Source organism: Phascolarctos cinereus, unplaced genomic scaffold (genome assembly GCF_003287225.1).
Source record: "Phascolarctos cinereus isolate Bilbo 61053 unplaced genomic scaffold, phaCin_HiC Scaffold_726;HRSCAF=1367, whole genome shotgun sequence".
NCBI classification, from domain to species: domain Eukaryota; kingdom Metazoa; phylum Chordata; class Mammalia; order Diprotodontia; family Phascolarctidae; genus Phascolarctos; species Phascolarctos cinereus.
In genome coordinates this window covers 162,157,205-162,179,488 of record NW_027556098.1, presented here as the reverse complement: position 1 = coordinate 162,179,488, position 22,284 = coordinate 162,157,205, and the positions used below count along the sequence as shown (strand labels likewise).

The window sequence follows — 22,284 nt, the reverse complement described above, 5'->3', positions numbered from 1 at the left end:
ACTGTAGAGTTCTATTACCTTAAATCTCTTACTTCTAAGAGATAGGACTAGAATAAAAGGAAGTTGGCTGCTTGCTTGCTTGTTTGTTTTTCCCCCCGGTTATTTGGGAAATGGGGTTTCAAGAGTTTTAAATACAACATTTTTCCCCTTACAGAATGGAAGAAGGAATGAAAAGGAATAGTAGGAGAAGGGGAAGAAATGTAGTGTAAGATAGAATGAGGAAGAGATGTGAACTAGATGGTGAGTGTATACTGTTCCTAATTCACAGAAAAATAAGAGACTTTCAAATACTTATGAAGCAAGATAGTATTAGCAAAGTGATTACCTGAAACATAAAGTTTGGCTTTGATGTTGAGCATTAAATCAAATTAGGAACGTATATGTAAAAAAGAAAAATTACTCTTTAAAATCCTACAGATTTACTTAAAAGCAACCCTAAATAATAACTTGTGGGCTATAAAAGTATAGGATTTAAAGGTTACAGTATTTGCATTAATCCTGGAAGTATGATTCCATGAATGAATGTGAATTTTAGAAACACATCTTCTTGGTAAAGGTTTTTTTTTTTTAAACAAGTGCTGGTAACAGCTTCAGATTGAAAAATAGACCATTTAAATTGATGGTGTCAGGGTTTAAAAGTGTTTTTATGATAATATAAAAAATTATGTATGTTAACTATTATGTCTATTTTCATTGTCAGCATGACATTTCTAAGAAGCTCTTTCCAAAAGCATTATTTTATGTATCTCTCTCTCTCTCTCTCTCTCTCTCTCTCTCACACACACACACACACACACACACACACACACACACACACACGCACGCACACAATTCTGAAAAGGTTATATTTAAAATGTAACAATCTTAAAAACTTCAAGGTATGTGATTAGTGACTTTTTTAACATAAATAATGATGACTAGGAAAATCTATTTGCCATAATAATGGGACAATAACTTTTTTAAAGAAAAACTCAAATAATTACTTATTCATTTTAAAAATAGGATGACTTCAAGTCAACTGTTGGTCCCCATATAAAACTGAACTGAACACACATATTGCCTTAAAATAAAGGAAATTTGGATATTTCTTTTTTCTTATTCAAAAAGAGAAAAAGAATACATTAAAACGTCAAAATATAGAAATAATATTTGTTATTATGATTCATTCATTCTGATTAATAATAAAATATGCCCTGAATCTTTTAAGACAAACTCATCTCATAAGTTTTTAGGAAATTTCAGGAAGATATGTAATTCTTACAAAAAGATGTCAATTCATTAGTTATTGGAAAATGAGCACACACTTAGAGTTCCAAGAGTAAAATTGTAGTCTAAAAAGTCTAATTCGCAACATCCCTTGCTGGGTTTTCTGCCACAGATATTGTCACTAAAAAAAAGCCTATAAAATAATGAGGACCATTTTAAATTTATCTTTGTTTAGTGGGTTTCAAAATCAAACTATCTAGTGTCTAGCCTATAGATCATAAGCTTTTCTGTGCTTAACTAAAGTAATCTTTAGCTAGTTCACTTAATCTGCCCCCAGGACTATACTCAAGGACTTTTCATTTGGATGAAACCAGTCAAGAAATTACCCTGTGGTGGCATAGCTTTCAAGAAATCAGTCACCTGGATTTGATATGTACTGAAGTAAGACTTTGTGGAAGTCCTTTAGTAGAATAACTGAACTGCCTCAATACTCTCATTTTAAGGACAAAAAGACAAAAGAAAGTTCTACTCAAATGGAAGGATAACTCTTAGATTCTTGGAGTGGCAAGCAAAGGAATTTGTAAAATTGAATTTACCATACAAACAAAAGAAATTGGAAACATCATTTGATAGGATACTTTTCAGTTTTCAGTATTTATAATGAACATAAGCAAAATGGTCACTATGAAAATGATGTCAGCTTATGCACCAACATCTGTTTCAGAGAATGAAAATATAGACATCCTGCAAAGAAATTAACAAGATTTTCTAAAGGAAGTAAACATATGTGTATGTATGCATGCATGCATGAATGCGTGCACACATGTATATATATATATATATATGTATATATATATATATATATATATATATATATATATATATATATATAGAGAGAGAGAGAGAGAGAGAGAGAGAGAGAGAGAGAGAGAGAGAGAGTCAATTTCAAAATGAAGGTGGATACAGAGAAGAATATGGTGAAATAAAATATCTAGATAAAGAGATTATGGCTGTAGAGGGGAGCAATATGGTGAACCATGGATGTGGAGCATAGCCTTGTAAAGATGAGGTCCAGAGCAAAGTCATGTAGGATATGTGTCAACTGTGTGGTGGAAATGAAGATCCAAAGAAACAAGGAGAGGGAGAAACTAATTTCAAGTGGATTTATAAACCTATTTGTGAGTTGGAGAAGAAGAAAATAAAATAGATACAGAAACATCTACTTAATCATATAAATAATGGATTTAAGGGACAAGAGAGAATGGAGGTGGTCTATTGCATTAATCAAATAGAAACAGTTCTACTGGAGAGGTAGAAATGTGGGTACACTATCAATCCAACCCAACCAATTCCTTCATTTGCCTCTCTGAGGAGAACCTGTTGGCCATCTTTCCAATTAGTTATGGTGTCTTCATATTATCTGCTTTCATTTCTATAAAGAGTTAAAATAGATATGATACAGTTTCTCAGTGTATCAATGCGTTGATAATAGATAGAGACCTCATACATTCAGAGATTGAACTCATGTTTTTTATCTTTGCAGACTTTGTGTTTTTATCATTATGTAACTGCCCAGGGCACAAAGAGGTTAAGTGGTTTGCTCTGTATCACATGGCCAGAAATTCAGAGTGGAACTTGAACCCAGGTTCTGTGTCTGTGACTGACCTTTTATCTATTACTTCATGTTGCCCCTGTCAAATTCACAGTTCCAACATTAATATTATAATTTTGCAATTATGTAGACATTGTTTCTCATTCACATTGACATTAAGAACTTTTTACTTATTTCCATATATTATTTTTCTATATTCATCTCCTTAATTTTTTTTTCATTTTCCAGCAAATCTAATCCAGCACTAATCTCCTTTCTTTCCCTTCATGAAATTTTCACACATAAAATCAAGTCCTTTCTTTCTTCTTCCCACCATCTGGAATAACCTTTCTCTATTTCACTGCCTCATTAACTTTACATCTCTTTTCAGTTTGCTCCTACACTTCTTTTCCTCCATTTCCATACCTCTTAATTTCTTCCTCCTTTCACCATTATATCAAAATTTAAAATATTGCTAATGTTTCAATTTTCTTACAGCTGTCCTCATTTCTATTACTTCTTTAATCATTTTATACTATGTTTCTTCCAGTAACATTAAGACTGGGATTGATTTTAGGGATTTTAGGTTGCACAGCCTAATGAAGTGCTTAATGACAAAAAATGGAAATGGGGTCTATGTCTTGCCTTATTACAGTTATTGAAGAAAGACCGAAATCACTAATCTTAGAATGGAGAATTCTTTTCGACTTTTATCCATGTTTTACAAGGAGTCTCCTGAAAAATGAAAAAGTGCAGTTCACCTGACTGCATCAAAAGGTATAAGAAATGGCTCCACCTACATGGTATTTGTACTTTAGCAGATTAGTCTTACTCTATCAGGAAGAATGCTAGGTAACCTTTGGTTGTATTCTTAAATGTCTCTATCTGATTTTATGCAATTAAATTTCAGCTTCAGTCAAAATATATATGTAACAAGTTCCATTTTAATTAGCTTTTTTAACTGCTTAAATATCGAAATATTTTAAATGATCAGAGGAGACAGAGTTAATAATTATCCAAGAAAGATGACATTAATTCCTTGAATTTATTCACTTGTTAAGTTAAATGGATTTATGCCTTCACTAAAATTGTTAATGTGTTTCAGCTAATCTGTTAAGTTATAATTTTTAAACTTTTGGATTCTATCCACTTTTGAAAGATCAATCTCTTGGTTATTAATCTAATTCTGAATAGATATTTTTGATCCTTTTTGTTTTGCTAACAACAGTTTCATTACTTGCTTCCTTCTGACACAATTAAAAGAACTAAGGGAATATTACTGTCCCAAATTGTTATTTCTTTGAAATGTTTCATCCCCAAATTGATGTCAAAATGAACTTGTCCTAAACATTTTCATTAAAATTGCATTTAGTTTATCTATTGATGAGCAAATGACTTTGCTTCAGCTTCCCTGAATAAACTGCATTGTTTTATTTGTAATGCTTTTAGAGAGATAAATGACTACCGAATTTATTCTGCTCTCAATGATGAATATTTATTGAATTTTTTTCCTCTTAAAAAAAGCGTTCATGAAAAGTACTAATGTTTCACTTTTGTCTGTTCAGTACGTTATAGTAAGTAGAAAATATTGGTCCATTTATATTTGAATAGAAATTAATTTTTAAAGAAGATATTTAACCAGTCCCTTTACATTGCTTAAATAGTCAATAATCATTTATTAAGTGCCCCAAATGTGCCAAGTACTGTGCTAAGTGCTGAGGGTGCAAATAGGGAAGAAAAAAGCCAGCCTCTGCCCTCAAGGAGCTTGGAGGGGGAGGGGGAGGAGGGGATGAAAGGGACCTGACTCAGGGGCATAAAGAAGTCAGAGATATCCCAGAGCAGTGCAGCCAGGTGAGAAATATCTATCATGTAGTAAGTTTGCAGTAACTATTTATTTGTCTACTTGATGCTTCCCCAGAAGCACTGTATTTTGTTTTCCAACTTGAAAACTAACTGCAAAGGGAATAAAAGAAAACAGGGCTTAATTTCCATAGGTAGAAAAGGCAGAGAGGAGTAAAAATTTTAGGAGCATAGGGAATATATAGCCTGGACACTTGAGGATTACTTGGGGCAAAGCCATGAGAGGCCCTACATATCCAGGATAGCAGGGACCCTTTGACCCTGAAAACAGGTGAGAGAAAAACACCAGACTTGAAGTTTTGGTTGTTTGATATTATATCAGTGTCTGCTACCAGGGAAAGTTAGCCCTGGGCTAGACTCTGGGGTTAGTTATGAAAGTATAGAAAATTAAAATGTTAAAAAGTTGAATAGAAGGTTTTTGAAATTTGAGCTAGAAGGGACGTGTCTGGAAATGAGATTTACTGAACATTTTGAAATGTGCAACTGCAAATAATAACCAGTCCAGAATTCAATTGACTTAAAAGAGCCAGTGTAGCAGCCTAGATTTCTTCTGGGTAGTCATTTGGCCATATAGAGGATATGGCTTAATATGTCCTTAAAAAAAAAATCAGGAACTGTAACATGATTGGGAAAGTGGAATGGGCAGGAATGCCTTCTCAGTGCCACTTGAACCACATTGTATAAATGACAACCAACACTAGCTACTTGTGAGATCAATCCTGCTTGAGAGATTCATTTGCACTGTGTAGGAGTCCATTAAATTTTTTTTCCCTATTCTTAATTTAATTATAACTGAGGAGGAGAATTGCTTCACACAGTGGACAGCTTATATCTGTAATGACTTCCAGAAAAGGGGCAAAAGAAGCCTTACATTGACATCTTTATAAGTTCTCTGGATGCACTGCTTTGACAGCAAAGTATCATAGATTTAGTGTGAAGGAACTTTTCTAATCATTTTTTCAATATGGGTCTCTGTTACTTCATTTTATAGATGAAGAAACAGGCTCACAGTGGATGGATGACTTATCTAAGGTCACACAGGTACTAAGTAGCAGAGGGAAGATCCAAACCATAATGCTCTGATTTCTAATGCTGTGTATGCACTTATCATCAAATAAGTACCTTTAACTACATTTGTTGTGTCATCCACTTGTAATGAAAATTGAAATGTTTTATTTTCTCAATCAATGGAGTTGTAAAGGTCTTTCAACAGATGGACAGTTCTCCTTCCCATCATATTATCTCTAAGTGGAACCTGTCCGAGTTGATCTGTATATGATTCTGGGAGCGATAGAAGAAGGCAGTGACATCTCTCAGTTGAATGAGGTTTCTTACACATACTAATTCTTTCAGCATGCTTAGGTGATTTAGAAGACCATGTTGATATCATGAAAAACAGTTTTTGGCAAACAATGGTTTGCCTATTAAAAGCATCTAATTTTCTCTAGAAAAAAAAATTTCTTGACTCCCCCACATATGCTGTCTGTTCACTTTTAAGATTTCATTCCAATTTATCAGGTTTCATAGTATTGGCATCTAAAGCATTTAAAAAACAAACAGAGCTGTCTTTAATCTCATTCAATAAGGGTACCTTGTGAATCGCAGTGATAAATACAGGGGATTTTACTTTCTGAATATGGCCTTTTTTTACTCTGTGCTTCTATATTTCTGCTGTTTAAACTGTTTCTATTGCCTTAGCTTGTGTTAATTTCAGCTGCTCTAGTGTATTTTTTTTCCTTAAAATTAGTTGTGCATTTTTCTGTAACAGAGATATTGCTTTGCTTTTTATAAACATAGAGCCAATAAAAATTTGACAATTAAATTTAAATGTAATTATTGAAAATTCTCAATAAGTGTAACCATTTTTGAGTTAATTTCATTTTTTAAAAGTTGCCATTTATTTTGGTAGCCACTGTATTATATTTGCCGATATGATTGATGTTAAAATAACATATATTTGTCATACCAAAATTATTGAACTTTGAGTTTCCCTATTTATTTTGCAAATGGAAGTTCAGTGACAAAACTCACTTATGTCATGAGCCTATATCAATTGAGCCTACCTTGACATATGACAGATGTTTATTCAAATTTGATCTCATTTGTCCATACAGCATCACATACCCACTGCACTGGATTCTTTTACTTGGAATAAATATCTTGTTAGTTTTACTTTTCTTAACTGATTTGAAATTTTTTCTCACTAAAAAATGAATTAAATAAACAAATTCATTCAGGAACTTTACTAAAAAATATCCAATGACTGGATATTACTTCAGTCCCCATTTGGAGGCTTTTCCACCAACTGAACCTCCATTCTATGTCCCACAGTTTGGAAAACTATTTTAAGAACAGGGGATGAATTTTCTGAAGCAATTTCTCTTCTCATGTTGCTCCTTTACCTAACCTGTAATCACAGAGATCTCTTCTCCCTCACCTGATGTGTTCTTTTGCCAGCTCTGCAATTCTTTTGATGCAGTGGGAGGGATGAAGCTGCCAACATCCTTGTAACTCCTTTCTCAGTCCTCTCCTGTGGTTGTGAATTTCTTAGCATCAGAGTTTAACTTTCTCTTCTCAGCTCCACTGGTTGGCTAAGCCAACAAGCATTTTGCCTTTATTTAAAAGCTTAGCACATCGTAATCGTACTGTCTGAACCAGTCTAAGCAGTCTATTTAACTGATTTAGTAATTCTTTTGGATCATCAAAGTAATAATGCAGAAGGCGGCTGGTATTGTTGCTGTTGTTTTTCTTAAATAGCTAGAGAATGGTCAGAGTTGGTTCTTTATTTTTTTTTTCCTAACATAATCTTCATAGAATTATGTTTAGGTTTGTATTTTCCATTATAGTTTTGGGGTTTTATGCCAATATCTCTTTTAATGGAAAGTAAATATGTTTTTGAGAATTAAAACAAAAAAAGATTCAATGTATTTTTTTCTTTTTCTGTGTAACACCAGATTGTGATTAAGTATTCTGCCAGGTTGTCATCTATTACAAAAATAAAACACAGACGACTCCACCTGGACAGAGAGAGGCATTTTATATGCCAGTAATCCAGGAAATAGATCAACCATAAAAGAGGAGCATCTGCTTCATCTCAGGGGTTGTACCAAGTGGTTCATCGCTGACTTGGCAAGGAAACATAACCAGGAGGAAGGTCTTTCCAAGTCATTGAAAAGGGAAAATTCAAAGTACATGGATTAATGATTATGTCCTTCATTTAATAATCCATGACTCCACCCTTTTCTATTCTATATTTCCCCTCTTCCCTTCCCTCCTTTCCCTTCCCTTCCTCTCTTCCAGTATCATGCCCTTACCTGAGGGTGTCCTGCCCAAAGGAAGGTAAATTTTGATGGCCAAATACTATCTAGTTAACTTGGGATTTAATGGCTAGATTTCTTTTTCAGAGTACCAAGCCTTAAATCCAATTCACTTTGGATTGGACAATAGGTCCCAGGCCTGCCCAAGCACCACTTAATGGTTATTTTGGGGGCCCTTCTAGCTCAGAGTGAATAGTAACTGTTTCTCTTTTGGCCAGCAACCCTGAGGGTCTTCCCTCTCAGTTTGATTTTTTTTTTTTCCAATTAAAGGGGCTATCCCTTGACTCACTTCTTAAAGAGGCCTATTCACTGAATGGGCCTTGCCTCACTCAAAGTGAGAACTTGAAAAGACCTTAGCTTAAAATGGCCAGGGTCTCCCATTGCATGCTGGGCCGTCTCCAGTCTTCCTGATAAATATTGGACTACAGAACCCAGATGACTCTGGTGGAGAAAGTGAGGCTGGTGACTTTGCACAGCCATCCCTCACTCAAATCAAAGTCAATTGCAAGACATGTCATTATCTCCCTGATGTTAATGAAATGATTTGTTCTGTAAAGCTGGGACTGAGTCAAAAGGCTACACTTAAGGACCTAGAAGGCCACATGTGGCCTGAAGGTAGAAGGTTCCCCACCCCTAATTAGTGTAATCTCCCTTTTAAGCAGATGAGGAAATTGAAGCCCAAAGACATACATGTAGTAAGTAGCAGAGTATGGATTGAAACATAACTCCAAATCCATTGTTCTTCTCAATATATCACATTGTCAAATCAACTCATTCTGCTATTTTTTAACCCAATAAAAACATAGCACCCAAATACTGAGATATTACAAAATTACTGTGACCGATTTTGTTGTCATTTTGGTTTATATTTTTGTTTTGTCTCTGGCCTAAAACTCCATCTTTGCTATCTGACTGGCTAATGACTAGAACTGGTTTTGCAATGACAGTGAAAATCTAACATTCTTCAAACTCTGCCATTTCTTTGTAAACATTACTGATGCCTCTGTAAATATCCTATTTGCATTGTGTACCCTAGTCCTTACAACTTCTTTGGAGTCTCAGAAGGAAAGGGAGTCTTTAAATCCACTGAATTTTTTTATTTTAGTATACGCAGGAATGTAGCAACAAAAATGATTCATTTGTTCCTAAGTAGGTTTTCTATTGATAAGGCACTAACAAACATACTTGTAACAAAAATGTTTTATTAATGGACCTTGGTAAGCTTCTAGATTTCTCATTGGATAGAGCACTGGGCCTAGAGTCAGGAAGACCTGAAGTCAAATCTGACTTCAGATTTGTGTGACCCCAGGCAAATCCTTTAAAATCTCTCTGCCTCAGTTTCCTTAATTGTAAAACTGGGATGATAATAGCACCTACCTTAAAGGGTTGATATGAGCTCAAATGAGATAAGATCTGGAAAGCATGTAGCACGCTGCCTAGCACATAGTAAGTGCTAATAATTACCTGTTGCCTTCCCGTTTGCCCTTCACTCCCTTCCTATGTATTTAGCTTAAGCCAAGTAAGTAAATTCATTTCTGTGTTGAAAATTGCTATATGTATTAGGAAGAAGAAAGGGAGAAAGGAGAGAAGGAAGGAAAAATGAAAGGAAGGAGGGAGAAAAGAAGGAAGGAAAGAAGAAAGGAAAGAGGAAAGGAAGGAAAAAGAAGGAAGGAGGGAAGAAAGGAAGGAAAGAGGGAAGAAAGGAAAGGAAGGAAGAAAGGAAAGTTGGAAAGAAGGAAGTGAGCAAGAGAGGGAGGGATGAAGAAAATGTTTTTTTCTGTTTTTTTCTTTTCTTAATTTATTTTTAGTTTTCAACTTTCACTTCCATAAGCTTTTGAGTTTTAAATATTCTCCCCCTCCCTCCCCACCTTCCTCCCAAAGACAGTGTACAATCTAATATAGGCTCTACATATACATTCATATTAAACATATTTTCACATTAGTCATGTTATAAAGAAGAATTAGGACCAATAGGAGGAACCACAAGAAAGAAGAAACTAAACAAAACAGAAGAAGAAAAAAAGGGCAAATAGTATGCTTCTATCTGCATTCAAACTCCATAGTTCTTTCTCTGGAAGTGGATTGCATTTTCCAGCATGAGACTTTCGGAGATGTCTTAGATCTGAAGGAAACATTTTAATGCTGGAAAAAAAAATGTCTGGCCCAAAAAACTTGAATATTTTTTTTCATACCTATTAACTTGTTGTTGACTTCTAAACTCTTCCAGTTTCTTGAAAACACAAGTTCTCTTCCCTTTACCTCTCTTTTTGAAATTTTGATTAACTCATTTTAGTTATTTGAGATTCTTGATAGAAAGTAAGAGATACAAAGTGTTCTTTCTAACATCATCATTCTTTGATAGAACCACAAATGGAAGTAGTTTGTTTCTTTTCAAAAATTCAATGGGCTAGGAACTTCACTACTATAAAGATCTGTGGTGGTATTGCTGGAATCACTCCTCTCACCATTTTACATAGCAGCTATTGTAACATTTGGTAGATGGTTGGTAGGACCATAAAAATTCACCATCTTATAGCCAACCTTGTGATGACCTTCTCTGTCCTCAAACATCAGATGTATAGTCCAGTTAATGGACCTGATACTCAAAGTATTCCTGTCTTTGTAGGATCTGATGAAGTTTACACTTCTTTGTAACTCAGAGTCAACTGCATGCCTCAAAGAGGTGCAGGAGAAATTAAAGAGAAAATGAAAAGAAAAAGTTTATTTTCTTAAGTTCATTGGACTAGAATTAACTGAAGAAAATAGGAGTGAAGGAAAAGAAATCTATACATACATTAAAATTTTTCTCTGTAGTACTAATATTCTACACTAAATAAGCCCCCAAACTAAAGCAACAGCCACAGTCTGTTCCCCTCAAGCTTGGGTGTACAATCATAAAAAAAAATTACTTTCATTCTTCATATTGTCACTTTTATTTATTGGAATCTGTAGACTGCAATTTATCTTTTTCTGGCAGCATTAAAGGTAGGCCTTTGATGGCAATTAATTTCATTTGGTTTTGTTTTTATATCACATTACTCATATACAATGAAAACACTTACTACAGGAACTTATTAAATAGTCAACCAATGTTTATTGAAGGTTTGGGAATTTGTTTGCTTTTCTCTTTCACATTTCTAGGTATAATGTCAAGGGGGAAAACTCATTCAGGTTGTGTAGCTGAAGAAAGTCATTGACATATGATTCAAAGACATCCCTAACTTTGTGAACGTTGAAATTATTTTAAGAATTCATCATTTAATTAAAGAAAGAAAGCAGCTAGCTTCTAAAAACAAAAGACTATCTTGTCGTTGAACTTTTTGAAAGCAAATTTTTGCTTTCTACATTTACACAATTCTGCAGAAAATATCTTCATGGCATATGTTGCAGTTCACAGCTGTGCTCTGTAATGCAAAACCAGCTGCCAATGTTATTTGTATTAGACTTCACAATAATTATAATTTAATAATCTTTTAAGTTGTAAAATACTCAAAATAACTAAGAATTTATATATTGGCATATGCACTTGTCATACTTGTTTCTCTATTCCAGAAGTATACTTCTTTCTAAGTCAAAAAGTAAATTCCCTCCTTTCTTTGACAGATGTTGGCTCTGTTGAAGGACTTGCCTATCATAGAGCTTGGGATACCCTCTACTGGACCAGTTCTACTGCATCATCCATCACAAGACATACAGTTGACCAGAATCGACCAGGAGCTTTTAACAGAGAAGCTGTCATCACAATGTCAGAAGATGACCATCCACATGTATTAGCATTGGATGAATGTCAAAAGTATGGAACTTTTTTTTTAATTTGTGGTCTTATTTTTGCTCCTATTCTTAGCTTATTTAACTTGAAACACCAAAAAAAGGGGGGACATGTAAAGATACAAGTAAGTATCTTTTCAGACCCATGTTAGGCTGTTCATACTTAAAGAAAATAGCTTCATGGACCACAAACTAGAAGAAACCTCAGAGGCCATTTTATTTTACAAGCTCCTTATTTTACAGATGAAGACCCAGAAGCCTAATGAGGTTAAATGACTTGCCCAGTGTCACACAGGGAGTAAGCATCAGAGCTGGGATCTGATACATTAGAACATTTCAGGCATGAATGATTACAAAAACTAGACCTTTAGGGTTTCATGTAAAGTTGTACTGTCTAATTAAGCTCCTGCACTAGTCAGAAACACAGTGGACAAAAGAGATATCAGAACATATGGTTCTATTCAAGTTCCCTTACCTAGTAGAAGTCTTTTCTGATTCCTGAAATTGTCACTGCTTACTCACTCCTCTAAATTATTATGTATATATTTATGTTACTTATGCTACATTCTCCCAGGGAATAGTTAAACAACTCCTGAACAGGATCTCTTTTTTTCTTTTGGTTGTTGTTGTTTGTTTTGTTTGCTTTTTTTTTTTTTGCTTTATCATTGTATCTGCAATGTTCACCTAAGTGCTTGTCATTTAGAGGGACCTTAATAAATAGGTGGTGGATGGAATTGGGGAATTTCACCTTCAGATTGCAAGGTATGGTTTTATAACACTAGAAATCAAGAAAGCAGTATGAAAAGAGAACATTCTGATATCTCACTTTTAGGGAAACAGTGGCACAGTGAAAAAGGCATTTGGCTTTGGAGTCAGAAGGTGTGGGTTCAAATCTATTCTCTGTGTTCATGTCCTGTGTGATGTTGGACCCATTTCTTGTCCTCCCTATACCTCAGTTTGCCTAATAAAATGAAGGGTTAAGACTGGATAGCCTCTGCACTTCCTTCCTGCTCTAGAGATAGTATCATATGAAGCAGAATTGGGAGGAGGCATTTCAGAAAGGATGGCTAATGAGGAAATGGAAAAATTACAAGCAAATAATTAATATAACAATTTATCCGATTATATGTATCCTCAGTATGGAAGATTTTGAAGTTAATTTAGAATTTGAAACCAGGGAGGCAGTGAACGGAAAATTCTAGCCTCCTGATTTTTCAAGTGAGGAAACTAAAAGATTCACTGAGTTTAAGTGAACTATCCTAGGTCATCCACTTACTTAGTCATAAAATTGGACTAGAAAGCAGGTCTCTTGATTTTTATTTTAGGGTTCTTTCTACCATGCCATGTTGCCACAGAGATTAGGAAAATGAGACTCAGAGAGGTTTGGTGTTTGACTATCATCATTCACTCATCTGTCAGGTTGATTTTCCTAAAGCTCAAGTTTGACCATGTAACACCCATCCACTGCCCCTCTCCCTACCTCGAATCCATTTCAGTGGCTCCTTATTGCCTCTAGGATCAGATATAAAATCTTCTGTTCAACTTGCTCCTTGTACAAGACATTCCATCTCCTGACCCTGAGCATTTTCACTGGCCTGCAATTCTACATGCTGGGAATTCTCTTCCTCATGATCCCAAATCTCAGTTAAAGTCTCACCTTCTATAATCCCTTTAATGCTACTGCCTTTGCTCTATTGATTATCTCCAATTTATCTTGTATATATCTTGTTTGTACAAAGTTGTTTGCATATCTTCCCCTCTACTAGACTGTAAGCTCTTGGAGAGCAGGGATTTTCTTTTGCATTTTCTTTGTATCTCCAGCAGTTAGCACAGTGTCTGGTACATGGTATATGTTTTATAAACATTAATTGTCTCATTAACTTCCTAAGGTAACATTTCTAGTTACTGATTGAAGCAGGGATGGAACTGTGATTTCTTAATTCATGAAGCTGATGCTTCTGAGATTCCAGAGCAAAAGTGAATATCATCTAACACTTTGACAGATGCTTAGTTTCACTATCAACGTTTTATAAGTCTCTGGGGCAAAAACGTATGAGAGAATGAAAAAACATATTAAACACAGTGCTAACTGCTGAGAATAGAAATGTCAAAGCAATGGCAATCTCTGCTCTCAAGGAACTTACTTTTTGGTTTAAGAGCTTAGTGGGATGGTGAGTAGAGCTTTGGGAGAATCACAAAGGGAAGGGAGGATGGTGGCTAGTGAATCTTCTATCTGGAATTGAGGTATCTCTAAAGGAAGTAAATCACCAAATGTGATTGTAAAGTTATCAACCTGATTCATAGTGAATGTCATAATATGGAATAAGAACTTTGTTTGGAAAATCATTTAAAAGTATGTAGTTTGAAGAAAAGATATTTTTTTCCTTATTAACATCAATAATATTGAAAATATAGGATATTCATTAAATGACAGATAATTAGAGATATAATCATGACAGACATAAGATAAGAAAACATTAAACATGCAATATTTCAGGTGACATTTATGAGTTGTAAAGTATGTTTTAAGCATTTCAAATGTTCATTTACAAAATCCTTTGCTATAGACATTTCTGCATGGTTCTTGTTTTATCATTTTGGAGTGAATGAGATGTTTCTTAAACATTGAAGGTTAATAGCATATGAATTCTTCTAAAATTAGCTCATTTTATATACATATATATGAATATTTGTCTCTCAGATTCACATCGTTGAAATTGCTATCAATTTTTTTTTAACAAAATGAATAGATAGCCCAGATGTTCTCAGTGGGTGGGAGTTTGTTTAATTAGCAGGGGAAACTGATTTTATTGTAAATTTACATCCTGCCCAATAATGCCATAAAGCTTCATGTACTCTATTTAATGATACAGAAGACTATAATTTCACGTTGTCCTTGAATGATTACACATAAGAATGCTATATGTAATCTTGCCATTCTAGAGTATCACATAAGGTATTTTTTTCTTGATGATATTGTTGTTGAGCATGAGGCACTCCATTATTGAGCAGAAGTTACTGATAACAGATTTTGAGTATTCAATACAACTGAAAACATTTGGGATTGGAAGAAGTTTTAGGTTAACTTTTTCATTGCACCCAGTTTAAAAAAAATAAAGTATGGAGACACACAAAAAATATTTCATTGATCAATATACAGAAGAGAGGAGAAATAAAGAAGCAGGAGATTGCATTAATGCATAGTATACATTCAAAGTCCGAATGCATAGTACATAAAAGGACCCAGTCCCTATAGAATCTGGACTAATTGAAGCCCCGCGATTAAAAAGAAACTGAAAGAGCCTAGATGCATGGTAGAACTTTCAGGAATCTGAAATATGAACTCCACAAATGGAATAAAACAAGTGTATGCAGCATTATATAGGTAATGGAAGTATTTGTTTAAGCTCTACTGAATAGTATATTAACAAATCAGAGGGGAGTTGTTTTTTGTTTTGTTTTTGTTTTTGGTGCACTTAGAGGGAACTTAATATTAACATTTTTCCACTGCTAAGTATAAAGCCCCATTTTACATCATGTAGACTCATTCAACTAAATTCTTATTTGGAAGAAGGCACAACCTAGTATTTCTCAGAAATATTTCCAACATTCATTTTAAGGCTCTAGGAAATATTTCTCTAAGTATTGCTTAAAATTTGTAGCAGAATTACATAGGATGGGGATCCATTACTTTAATTCTTTTTAAAAAACAGTTTGGTTTTATGTTTCTTCTATAAGTAAAACAAAATATATATATTTTTTTCCATTTAAAATATAGTTTAATGTTTTGGACCAACTGGAATGAGCAGCACCCAAGTATAATGCGATCTACACTCATGGGAAAGAATGCCCAAGTTGTTGTCAGCACAGACATCCTTACTCCTAATGGACTCACCATTGATCACAGTGCAGAAAAACTTTACTTCTCTGATGGTAGCCTCGGCAAAATCGAAAGGTGTGAATATGATGGATCCAAGAGATATGTGAGTTACATTTTTTTAAATTAAATACACATTACAGAATAGTGTATTTTGATATTTATTCTTCTTCACTTAAGAAAGGAGTGGATGGTGTCCACACAAGTGGTTTGATTCAATGAAATCAACCAAACTGATAAAGGAAAACAAAACAAATAAACAAAAATGAAGTCTAAAGAGATTACTTGTTGACTGATTTCTTCCACCATTTTACTATCTGTATTTGTGCTCTAGAAATGTTCCCTGAATATCATAAGCTATTCCTTGAAGTGTAATGAACTATTTTGCTTTGACTTTATGAAATGGAAAATGTTACCATGGCTTGAATATGTTTTATTGAAAAAAATGTTTAATGCACGGTAAGTTTAATTTAACCAAAGAGTTATTTTTTAAAGAAGTAAAATAGAATATTTATCCACAAATGAGCCCACAAATTTCAATAGTTATGATACATACATATATCCACATTTATCCCTTACAATGATTCATTTATGCTTTTATAACTTATAGTATTCATCCTGCAGAGCCAATTTTTTTCTTTTATGGGGCTATAGACAAATTATTAAAATACAGTCTTTCAGGAAGTCTTTATAATAGAACTCAGTGACCTGCTATTTTATTTAATATATTTTATTTTTCCCCTAATTACATGTGAAAATATTTTTAACATTTTTTTTGTTTTCATTTCAAAATTCTATCCCTCCCATTTTCCCACTCCCCTCCCTAAGACAGTAAATAGTCAGATAGAAGTTATACATATGCAGTCATGTAAAACATTTCCATATTAGTAATTTTGTACTGGAAGACTCAAATAAAAGAAAAAAGAATAAAAGAAAGAAAGTAAAAATTATCATGCTCCAGTCTGTATTCAAGCAATATCAGTTCTTTCTCTGGAGGCAGATAATATGCTTCATCATTAATCCTTTGGGATTTTCTTGGATCATTGTATTACTGAGAATAGCTAAGTCATTCACAATTCTTCATTGAGCAATACTGCTATTACTGTATAATATTCTCCTGGTTCTGTTCCCTTCTTTCCAGTTTTTTCTGAAATCATCCTGCTTGTCATTTCTTATAGCATAATAACATTCCTTTACAATCATATACCACAGGTTGTTTAGTCGTTCCCCAATTGATGGGCATCCCTTCAATTTCCAGTTTTTTGCCACCGCAAAAAGAGCTGCTATAAACATTTTTGTACAAATAGGTCCTTCCCTCCTCTTTTTTTTTAAGTGACCTGCTATTTTATTGTATTTTATTTAGGATTTGCTAAATTTATTATTAATTAATTAATTTTGTTTTCAACATTCACTTCAATAAGCTTTTGAGTTTTAAATTTTCTCCCCTTCCTTCCCTTCCTCCCTTCCCAAAATGGCATGCAATCTGATATAGGCTCTACATATTCCTATTATACATTTTCACATTAGTCACGTTGTAAAGAAGAATTAAAACCAATAGGAAGAACCACAAGAAAGAAGAAACAAAACAAAACAGAAGGAAAAAGAAAAGAGCAAATAGTGTGCTTTGATTTGCATTTACACTCCATAGTTCTTTCTCTGGTGGTGGATAGTAACCTACTATTTTAAAAGATGAATTTGTTTGAGATCAAAATATTATGCAGTCGAATGTGGTGGTGATTTGATTTTGTTTCTGTAGGACCACAGAGCTAAATTTAATATTCTTTCAAAGAGGAAGAAGTAGAAATCAGGCTTGATCCTGTTCCTTGGAACAAAGAGACATTAAAAAAGTATCCTCCTAGGCACAACAGGAAGAACTCATCTCCTTCTTCATAGTGACTACATCCAGACTCCATTTATCTTCTTTTTGACTAGTATCCCTGATGGAGGGGAAGAAAAAGTTTGATTCTTCAGTGAAAGAACTGTTGGGGTCACCTCACATGTGCTGTGTCTTGTACATAATTAAGTTTGTAATAAATGTTTGTGAGTTTAATTCATTATATCTAGAATAAGTAGTCTACAGCATATTGTACAGTTGGAATGCATTGCTTTTTCCTGATTTTTAATTAGTGGCTCATCTTTCTAATACATAGAGACTAGAGATAAATAGTGTCAACTCTCTCCAAGGGGATGATACCGTCTGATAACCTGTCCACTGTTACATGGAAGGACTTGGGCTCAGCAGTAATGAGGTAGATTATCCCAGGCTTTCTAGTGAATGACACTTTTTAAAATTGATGAATAGAAGTTTGAGAGATAATGTGGAGTGGTACATAGAGAATTGGACTTAGAGCCAGGAAGACATATTTTCAAAGCCTGCCTCTGGTACATACTTACTATGTGACCCAAGGCAAGCCGTTTCACCTTTTCCAAGCTCAAGGTAACTTACTAAGACTGTAAATCACAGAAAAGGTGCTTGCTCCCTTTTGTTTGTAGAGAAAGTTTAATCTTGGTGGTTCCTCTATCTGTGAAATCACAGGTCTAACATTTATCCCTAATAGAATTTTTTTTCCTTTTAAAATTTAATTTTATTAAAAAAAATTCTGACCTTAAAATAGAGAAGAAGGTTTCCATATACATAGCAGAACACAAAAGGGAAAATTCTATATGAAACCATGAATGTCCATTTCATTACTTGCTTTTCTTTTTTTGAGAAAAAAAGTATGTCACATATTCTATACATTAATTTCAACACTGCCCTGTTGGTTTTGTTCTCTTCTGTGTATGTACAAGTGATTATATTGGCCTGAGATACACATTGGCATTGTCCAAAAATATGTCTCTACCTTTGTGTCCATCATCTCTCTAGAAGGGTAACATGCTTAATTATAAGTCCTCTGGAGACATAGCTAGTCACTGAAGTGATCAGAGTCTGGTCTTTCAAAGTTTACTTTTTTACTATGTGGTCCTTGAATAGACTGTTCTCCTGGTTCTACGCAATTCACTCCATGGCAATTCATAATACCTAAGATTCTCTGAAATCATCCCTGTCATCGTTTACAAAGGTGCAACTTTACATTACATTTGGGTAGCACAATTGATTCAAACATTTCCCAATTTTCTAAGATGGAGTTTTTAATTCTAGTTCTTCCTCATCTCTCGCTGCCTATAAATCTCTCTTTATATCTAGAAGCTTGTTCTGCTGTAACTATTTCTTCTCTCTTATTATTTTGCCTCTTAAAAAAAACCCTCCATCCTTATTCCTCTTGTTTCCTCATTGAGTTTGATACACCTAGGTAGCACAGTGGAAAGAGTGTTGCACTTGGAGTCAGGTCTCCAAAGCCTGTGTTCAGATCCTGACTCAGACACTTATCTGGTTGACTGACCCTGGGCAAGTCACTTAATCTCTGTTTGCCTCAGTGTCCTCATCTGTAAATTGGATTGTTGTGAGGATCAAATGAGATAATAACTTAACAAATAATGGATAATAACATTAGCAAAGTGTCTGGCACATAGCAATCACTATGTAAATGCTAATTATCATCATTTTTTTCACCAATATTATTTGTAATGCACTTTGCAGACCTTAAAGCACTACACATTAGTTACTGTTTCCATACATAACCTGATGAGTTTAAGCCTCCTTTATCCATTTCAGATAAGAATGAAGTTAATATAATGTCTCCTTCCTCCCACCTCTTCCTCCATGTTTATGTTTCTTTTTCTGTACCCCAGTTTGGGAAAATAGCAAGTTCTACTCCTTCCTCCTTTCTCCATTAATGTATTGCTCCTTTTGCATGCCCTTTTCTTTTCCCTCTGAACTTTCTCAGAATAGAACCAATCCACCTCCTGGACATCCATCCTTCTTTAAATTAACTACCTCAGTACCCTTTGAAGATGTTAAGGTTAGGAAGGTATGTTTAGTTCTTCTCCTACCACACTACTATGTATCCTTCCTGATTGCTCAACTAAATGTACTTTTTTAGGTTTCTGTGGACTTTTATGTTTGTATTCCAAAGTTCCTACTTGACGCTGGTCTTGCTGCATTAGGACACTTTGTAGACTACATTTTTATCTGGATATCTTTGGTCAGAAGCTAAATTACTGGAGGAGATGGGGAAGAGGAATTACTACTGCCCATGGGCTTATATCTGATTTTTTATTTTGTTTAGTTATGAGGTTAAAAAATGTCATTTACTGAAGTTTCTCTTTGCATTTTCTTGATCAGTTGGGTCTGGTGTGAACTTTAGGGTTTTGCTAGAATAAGTGTATGAGTTATAGGCATCATGTTGTTGTTCAGTTGTTTCAGTCATGTCCAACTCTTTGTGACCACATTTGGGATCTTCTTGGCAAAGAGAGTGAAGTGGTTTGCCATTGCTTTCTCTAGCTCATTTTACAGACGAGAAAACCGAGGCAAACAGGGTTGAAGTGACTTGCCCAGGGTCACACAGCTACTAAGTATGTGAGGAAGGATTTGAATTTGGGGGCTTCCTGACTCCCGGCCTGGGGCTCTATGCACTTTACTGCTTAGCTGCCCCATGGACCTTCTAACTCCCATTCTATAAGTAATATCTGTTAATTCTCCATAAAATTGGATGTCAAGTATTGTTGTCCCAAGGTTATTCAAAAGGATTCTTATCTATTTTTTTGGGGGGGGAGGGGGGAGATAGGGTTGCATTTGATGCAACATTATTGATTATATCCTAGTACAAAACATTTGTAATCCATTCTCCCTACCTTCCTTCTCGATCTCAATCTTTCTTCACCATTGTTTTTTTTTTTTTAAATTTCCCCTTTTGCTTTCATTACTGTATTCTATGGGGATTCTAAATGCCTAAGATAGGAGGAAACAGTTTGATTACTATTTTTAATTGTTTCATGGATTACTACTTGATCTAGAGGTAAATGTGCTTCATCATATTTAAAAATATTTACTTTTATGTAGCTATTATATTTTTGAACTTTCTTATAATTATTTTTAGTATGTTTTTATTATAAGATCACACTCAATAGTATGACAATCATTTTTAGAGTTCATGCATCTAACTTTAGTTTTACATGTTTTGCTTTCATATAACTGGAGTAAATTGGAGGAATATTTAACTTTTTAATTTAAAAAATTTATAACTGCTTGTCATTTCCTTAACTTTTCATTCAATGATTAGAAATTAAAAATTTTAATTATTAGTTATTAAGCCCTATGGGCAGCTGGGTGATGTAGTGGATAGAGTGCCAGGCCTGAAGTCAGGAAGATTCACCTTCCTACATTCAAATCTGGTTTCAGACACTTTCTAGCTGTTTGAGTTTTAACCCTGTTTATCCTAGTTTCCTCATCTGTAAAATGAGCTGGAGAAGAAAATGGCAAACCACTCCAGTATCTTTGCCAAGAAAACCCCAAATGGGGTCATGAAGAGTTGGAGGAGGCCGAAAAATGACTAACCAATAAAAATTCAGCCCTACACATTTTCCAAAATCCCCAAGAGTTAAATTTGTTTTTATTTCTAATTAGAAAAGCAAGGATGTAATTTAGAAGAAAACGTTTAGCAACTTAAATGTGGCTGTAGTTGTATTCTCTTGGTGATGCTTTCATTTGTTTCATTTTTAAAAATAAAAAGTGATCCTACGCAAATACCCTCTGAACAAATGAATGTTGTAATTTACTACTGAAAGTAAGAATTTTCCTGAGATTAATTTGATTTATGTAATAAAATAAACAAATCCCTCCAGATTCCAAATGACTCACAACTTGCCTCTACATATCCCAGATAACATTATTTTGATATACAATACATGAACTTCAGTGATACTGTTATAGAAGTAAACAACCTAAAGACTTAGTGAGATGTTGCACCTTTATAAATTGAACACCGATAAACAATTGGCCATACATATTCTTCTTTGTAGATAAACTATTTTGAAAATGTCCTTTGCCTATTTCTTTGCCTTATTCTATGACAAGTTCATCACTTGAGGGGAGCATAGCCAATTGGATCTAAAAGAAGCTGCAGCAGCAATTTAGACCCACATATTTACAGAGAAGTTCATTTATAGACATTTCCTTCTAAACTGAGTTTAAGCTGATTTACAAGTTGGTCTTTGTTTTAGTGTAACTTTTTTCACACAAAGATTCATTATTTTCTTTGCTTACTAAGAGCTTACTGTTTTCTGTGCTTCTCATAGTCATGTTTTACTTTAATTTTATATACTGTTTGGCTTTGCCATAAGTAGTTTAATTTTGTTTTTAAGAAAAAATTAAAATGTTGACAGTTACACAGAATACAAATAGTCTTCGTCATTTTTCACACCTGCTATATTTTAATCACATGATAGTTTAGGAACTTGGAAAAAAGTCTGAAACCCTAGGGATTCATCATAGATTTCAAGCCATTAGGGATTTAGAGGTGATTTTTAACTGATTGTCCTTTACTTTTTTTTTTTAGTAATTCTTTCTAAATGTCTTTTTTCAAGAGGTCACCATAGTATTGAATTTTAGCTCTGCTTTAAAATTGCTGGCTATCTAATTGACCCTACCCTAGTTATTTAAGGTACCTATGACTTATACTTCATACCTTTAAGGGAATTAGGGGAATGACACATCTATCTTAAAATCCTGAATGTTTGGTTATGTGAATGATATTAATATGGACCAAGAGAGATTCTAAGATTTT

The 22,284-nt window shown here is 34.1% G+C and overlaps 1 protein-coding gene across 1 annotated transcript in view; it reads left to right on the top strand.

The window, feature by feature from the left end:
• The window catches only part of LRP1B (LDL receptor related protein 1B), a 2,172,360-nt gene that overhangs the window by 1,688,675 nt on the left and 461,401 nt on the right, over nt 1–22,284 (top strand). Inside the window, 2 exon segments of the mRNA XM_020984719.1 lie at nt 11,578–11,767; nt 15,521–15,725. Coding sequence (XP_020840378.1) covers nt 11,578–11,767; nt 15,521–15,725 — 395 coding nt within the window.